This window comes from Myzus persicae, unplaced genomic scaffold, assembly GCF_001856785.1.
Source record: "Myzus persicae strain clone G006 unplaced genomic scaffold, MPER_G0061.0, whole genome shotgun sequence".
Taxonomy (NCBI): domain Eukaryota; kingdom Metazoa; phylum Arthropoda; class Insecta; order Hemiptera; family Aphididae; genus Myzus; species Myzus persicae.
The window spans coordinates 186,075-192,243 of NW_019103278.1; the positions used below are offsets into that span (position 1 = coordinate 186,075).

Here is a 6,169-nt window from a genome sequence, read left to right on the forward strand (position 1 = left end):
AACCGTGTTTGAATGTGTGTCTTTTTACGATAGTTGGGTGTTTTAGTAAATTATGCGTAAATTAAAAATGCTCATAATTCACTTAAAAACTAAATCGTCTCAAAAAACCCAAGTAAAAACACAGACCGTCAAGTTTCATAAAAGATCGATTCCTTCTAATTTGTAAACTAAAAGAGCTACACGTGGTCTGCTGGGCGTAAATTTGCTATGATACGCACTTGTAGAGTTGTAACTTGTAAGAAGAGGAGACAACAAATACGTCAGTGTAGCGTCCTCTTCAATCAAAATAATATTTTAGTTTTGCGAGTGACGTTTGTGCAAACTTTAACCGAAATATGGAGTCCGCATCATAGATGATACAGAAAATTTGTTATATTGTGTTTTGCTGGACATTCTTTTGTTGTGTTTAAACCATGGACATATAATTACATTCATATTTATTCACATGCGTATGGTTCGATCGTGCTGTAAACAACGATGGAGAAGTCAGAATTTGGCGGTCGAACATAGTTTTGAAGTATAGTCGTTTAAAATTCGATGCCCACGCAAGGTGGTTTCACATAACAATAGTCGAGGGATGTTTTCGATTTTGTCTGAGCGAGCGAGTGACCACGCCGGGTGTATGCATATGAAAACACTATAAATTTGGAACTGAGTCCGACCGCCAAATTTTGATTTCACTGTCTTTTAACCACCAGGTTACAAAAAAAAAGGGTATCCGCCATCCGGTAAAACAAAAAGTTTCCAACATTTATCATGAACATCCAACCTAAGATCCGGATTTTTACAATCATACATGTGTATTTAGCCGTGAATCGTATGTTTATATTATCAATATGAGGACGTTATATCACAGAATATTGAGAACTTGTTCTGTGGTTATATCCGCATATTGTGTTGTCTTCGTCTTACAAGTACGTAATATAGCAATTTTTACGTTCGACAGATTACGCTTAGCTCCGTTAGTTTAAAAATTAGAGTGAATTGACCTCTTATGAAAATTAAAGGGAAGATTATTACATAAGCCTTGTCTTCGGCTTTTTATTATATTTTAATTTTAAAGCGAGTTATGATTATTTTAAAATTGTAAATTGTTTGTACATCTTCAAATACCCATAACTCGCTTTCAAATTAAAATATAATAAAAATCCGAACAAATGCCCTAGTTACTAATCTTACCTTTAATTTTTATAAGAGGTCAATTCACTCTAATTTTTAAGCCGACGGAGCTGAGCATGATCTGCTGAGCTTAAAGTTTACGATGTTACGCACTTGTAAGACGGAGACAACACATGCGGGTATAACGTTCCCTTATCGGTTATCACGAACCATTCCTATTTCTTATATTTTCAAATATCAAATTCAGTTGACAGTTAATAATCCGTGCTTCCGGCTCAATAATTTTTAATTTTTATACCAAAAATAGGATGTAGGTACAAAAAAGGAATACCGTACTATTATTTGGAATGAGATCCTTAAATACCGTTCGGTTTTTGTAAAATCATTTGTAATAACATCCGATAGAAGTATTAGATAATAATATTTCTAAGATGAAAAATACTAGTGTAATTTCGGATGTTCCGTCGCAGAAACGACAATTAGAAACAACGTTCGATGGAAACTCTCCAAAACGTCTTCACGTGGACGATAATAGTGATTTTTTTGGTTTGCCACACAAAGTAAAACATTTGTTCAAAAAGCACAAAAGAATTACTCAGCTTTATGGTTTGAATTGTTTTTATTTTTGTGTGTTTAAAATATAAGTCTGTTTGTTTGTCATAATATTACATTTTATATGTAGATTGGCAAATTGAATGTTTGAATTTAGAAGCGATAAGAACCAGAAAAAATTTGATTTATGCTTTGCCTACAAGTGGCGGAAAAACACTTGTAGCAGAAATTCTTATGCTTAAAGAACTCATAGTTCATGAACGTAATGTTATATTTATTTTGCCATATGTTGCACTAGTCCAAGAAAAGGTATGTAGTAAATTATGATAAGACTTTAAATTGAGTTAAAAACCAAATTTTGAGTAGGTGCAATCCTTATGTCCATTTGGGCTTAATTTGGAATTCAATGTTGAAGAATATGTTGGTGGCAAAGGGAAACATCCTCCACTTCATCGTAAACGTAAATCATCATTGTATGTGTGCACTCTAGAAAGAGGAGCTGGACTAGTTGATTGTATGTTAGGTGATAATGGTCAGTTAGGTGGACGGAGTGTTGGAATGATTGTTGTTGATGAACTGCATCTTCTCGGTGAACAAAAAAGGGGTGCTTTGTTAGAAGCAACTCTTACAAAAGTTTTAGATTCTAAGCAGTCCAAGCGTAAGTATTACCTGAACTATAACGTTGTACTTATTATTTTTGAATACTTACCGTGAATATTAATTGTAGATAACATTCAAATAATTGGTATGTCAGCTACAATTGGAAATATGCAAGAAATAGGTGACTTTTTAAATGCTCACGTGTACACGAGAGATTTTAGACCTGTTAAGCTCACCGAAACTATAAAATTGAATGAAAAAATATTTGTGATCAATAAAGATATTGATGGTTCTTTAAAAAGTAAACTTGATAGAAAATTACATTTTGATGTAAGTTTAAACTCTTGAACATTTATTTGTGATTAAAAATAATAATTACTTTTAATTAGGATTATTCAACTGATATGAAACAATTAGATCCCAGTGGTATAGGGCTTCTTGTTCGCGAAATATTACCAGATGGTAGCTGTTTAATTTTTTGTCCTACCAAGAGCAGTTGTCAGAGTATTGCCAAAATGATCTATAAGACAATTGGGCAGTAAGCATTATTCACAATATGATATTGTTATCATTGAAAACTTACAGAAGGTAGTAATATTTTATAAATCTAATAGTGAAGAAACACAAGTTAAACTTAAACAAAAAGAAGAATTGTATAAAGCATTGAAAGAGGAAGGCGACGGTAAAGTATGTCCTTTATTATCCAGAAGTATCCTTTTTGGAGTTGCATATCATAATTCAGGTAAGACCCTAAGTACATTTTAAATAAATAATACCTACCTAAATGCCTAATAAATGTATAGGGTTGACAAATGCTGAAAGAAAACTGATAGAAGAAGCTTTTCTGGATGGTATTCTTAAATGTATTTGTTGTACATCAACATTGGCAGCTGGTGTAAATCTTCCAGCCCAAAGAGTAAAATTAAACAATTAATATTTTAGAACTAGACCTAAGTGAAAAACCTATTAGATTTACAATACGTAGAATTTATTTTATTTTAAACCGCATTTGTGACAATAACTGCAACATAGCACTTCTATTAATTGAAAATTACTAAAAAAAAATTTTTTTCATAACAATTTTATTTTCAATAATTATTGTTGTTGAAAGAAGTGTAAAATTCCAGGTCCTTGGTCCACCCATCATGTAATACTGCTCGCCTTTATTAAAATTAAAGTTTCTATTTGTTAGGTTATAATAACATCGCCATATGTTGGACGAGACTTTATGAAACAAAGCACATACAGACAAATGGTAGGACGTGCTGGTAGAGCTGGTCTGACAGAAAGTGGCGACAGTGTACTGTTGTTTCAAGAAAATGATAAAGAAAAGGTTATTATTAGTTTTTGAATACATTATAATTTTACAAATGGGTTTTTTATTTTATAATTTTTATAACAATTAGCTTAGTTCACAAATATAATGACATACCTGTACATATTTTTATGGAATTGATGATAAAACGTATCAGTATAAATTTTAATAATGAACAAATATATTCTTTTGATTATATATTACTATTACTATTTTAATTTTTAGATAAAAGTATTACTAGAAAGTGGTGTTGAACATATTGACAGCTGCCTTGGCACAGAAGAAAGTGTAGTTTATTCAATGATATTAAGCTCTGTAAGTACAGGGTGTACGTCTAGTCAACAACAACTGGTCGACCTGATGAAGCGAACACTTTTTATTCAACAAGCTGAGAAACGTAATGCCGAATGTACAGTTGCATCAGATTTAGTAGAATCCTGTTTAGATAAATTAAAATCAATAAATGCATTTGATAAGCCAATTGAAGATAAATTAAAATTAACAACAATTGCCAAAGCTGCAGTAGCTGCCAACTTGGACATATTAGAAGCTCAAAAATTATATACAGAATTATTGGAAGCCTCAAGTGCATTAATATTGACTAATAAACTTCATTTATTATACTTAGCCGTCCCTTATACGGAATGTATCACAATAGAACGTCAAAATGTTTTAGATATAGTAAGTATTGCAATAGGTCATATTACATATTCTATTCCAGCAAAGAATCATATTTAGTGGCGGCCAGCAATCAGGCGAGACCCTTACATTACCTTCACTGAGTCTACCATCTGTATTTTCAGCTTGATTAAAATACACCATTTCTGCTGCCTATTAATTTTCTTGATTTAAATGAGGCATAAGTGTAATAAAGGTTTTTAACTTATATTTTCTTACAGATGACAAATTTACAAGGAGACCAACAAGCATTAGCTAACCGATTGGGATTAAACGAATTATGTATATCACAATTCATTAGTTATGGAAAAATCAAAGTAAGAAGTTTTCTTTAATCAAAAAAAAAAAATGTCATTCTTAATATTCCATAACTATTGTATTAACTTGGTTATGCTCAAGAACATACTATCAAATATATATTACTAAATTATATTAAGTTCAATTTTTTTCATGTTTAAACTATTAGAATGTACCTGAAAGTATTTGGAATAAGTTTCTCATGAGTTTGATTTTGAACGATTTATGGAATAAAGAATCTATTTGGACAGTGTCTAAAACATACAACTTGCCAAGAGGAACAATATATTCATTCTTATCAAGGACTGCATCTCATGCCTCTTCCATATTAAGATTTACTGAGGTAAATATATACTACCTACATTTAAGGTTTTACAATAACTGTGGTGCCCGAGATATTTTTTTCAGGCTTAGCAAGATATGATTTTTCCAACCAATTCTCAAAAATTTAGGTTTTGTAACTATAATTGTGTAAAACAAATTCAATTATATTTAAGTCTACTTTGCTCAATAAAATGAAAAAGTAATCAAGTTAGTTTCACTTCCCCTAAATATTTTTTTTCTATAAATTTACTTTCACAATTAATTGCTCATAAATATTAGTAACCACGGGCCATAAAAAAATTATCAGCTTGTTTGACATGCCTGCTCCAATTTATGCCTACTGGTAATGTTCTATCAAAGGTGTGACTGTAAATAGGGTTGGGCATTACTCAACTAAAATAAATAATGTGGTTGAAGTTAAATAAGTTGTAAATTTTAGGCATTAGAGGATAAAAAATTAGATCATTTTCCAATGTTATTTCAAAATATTGTTCCTAAACTTAACATAGGAATATTAGGAAGTTCATCAGATCTTGAATCATTAATGAGTTTGCCATCAGTAAGATTTGTAAGTATATGATTTTTTTATTACTCTAGACATTTTTGTTTTTAAATCAAATTAATTTAAGTGTTTATTATAGGGTAGAGCAACTCAACTGCATAAAGCAGGCTATAAAACATTGAATGATGTAGCTAAAGCAAATAAGAAAGAATTATGCAATGTTATTAATCATTTACCATTAAAAGTAGCTCGTGAGATGATTGCTTCTGCTAAAGTGATTTTTTGAACTATAATTTTATTACTTGAATTATTTTTTTATAATTATTTTTTCTTACATAGCTTATGTTGTTGTCGGAAGCAGAAGCACTAGAAGAATTAGCTGAAAGTTTGCGTGCAGATCTAAACCAATCTATGTCGAAAAGTAAAGATAATTCGTTATGGTTCTAACAAGTTTATCCTGCTTCAATTGCTTAACCATTCCATCAAGAGGACAATTTTTACTCTAGTCTACATATTAAAATCTACACATTTACAAATGAAAACGATCAAGTGACAATGAATTATAAAGAAAACTTATTTTTGTATGTTTATTTTTGTTTAATTTTAGTTATCAGATTTAACAATTATTTATTTATTCAAAGAGATAAATTCTCTTTTAAAATATGTCTATATTTATTGTTTAAGTTAAGTTTTTATTAATAATTTTTTACCAAACAAGTTGTACCTTTATTACTAAATTATTAAAATACTATATTTTCAGTTGATGAGTTATGATCATTGAT

The 6,169-nt window shown here is 30.3% G+C and overlaps 1 protein-coding gene across 3 annotated transcripts; it reads left to right on the forward strand.

Annotated features, from left to right (window-relative positions):
• The first annotated feature begins 292 nt into the window (after positions 1-292).
• Positions 293-5,918, forward strand: LOC111034151 (helicase POLQ-like). 3 transcript variants are annotated; one of them, XM_022315216.1, is made up of 15 exons: positions 293-817; positions 1,427-1,725; positions 1,802-1,980; positions 2,038-2,329; positions 2,399-2,601; positions 2,661-2,809; positions 2,886-3,013; positions 3,075-3,187; positions 3,464-3,604; positions 3,812-4,267; positions 4,486-4,581; positions 4,731-4,904; positions 5,325-5,453; positions 5,527-5,661; positions 5,727-5,918. In XM_022315216.1, the coding sequence occupies exons 2-15, from the start codon at positions 1,551-1,553 to the stop codon at positions 5,832-5,834; spliced, it is 2,478 nt and encodes an 825-aa protein (XP_022170908.1). In that variant the 5' UTR covers positions 293-817; positions 1,427-1,550; the 3' UTR covers positions 5,835-5,918. The 3 variants fall into 3 exon arrangements, with proteins under 3 accessions (XP_022170908.1, XP_022170910.1, XP_022170909.1); XM_022315217.1 differs by lacking the exon at positions 293-817 and adding an exon at positions 1,087-1,298; XM_022315218.1 differs by lacking the exons at positions 293-817; positions 5,325-5,453 and having other exon boundaries at positions 1,085-1,725.
• The last annotated feature ends 251 nt before the right edge of the window (positions 5,919-6,169 follow it).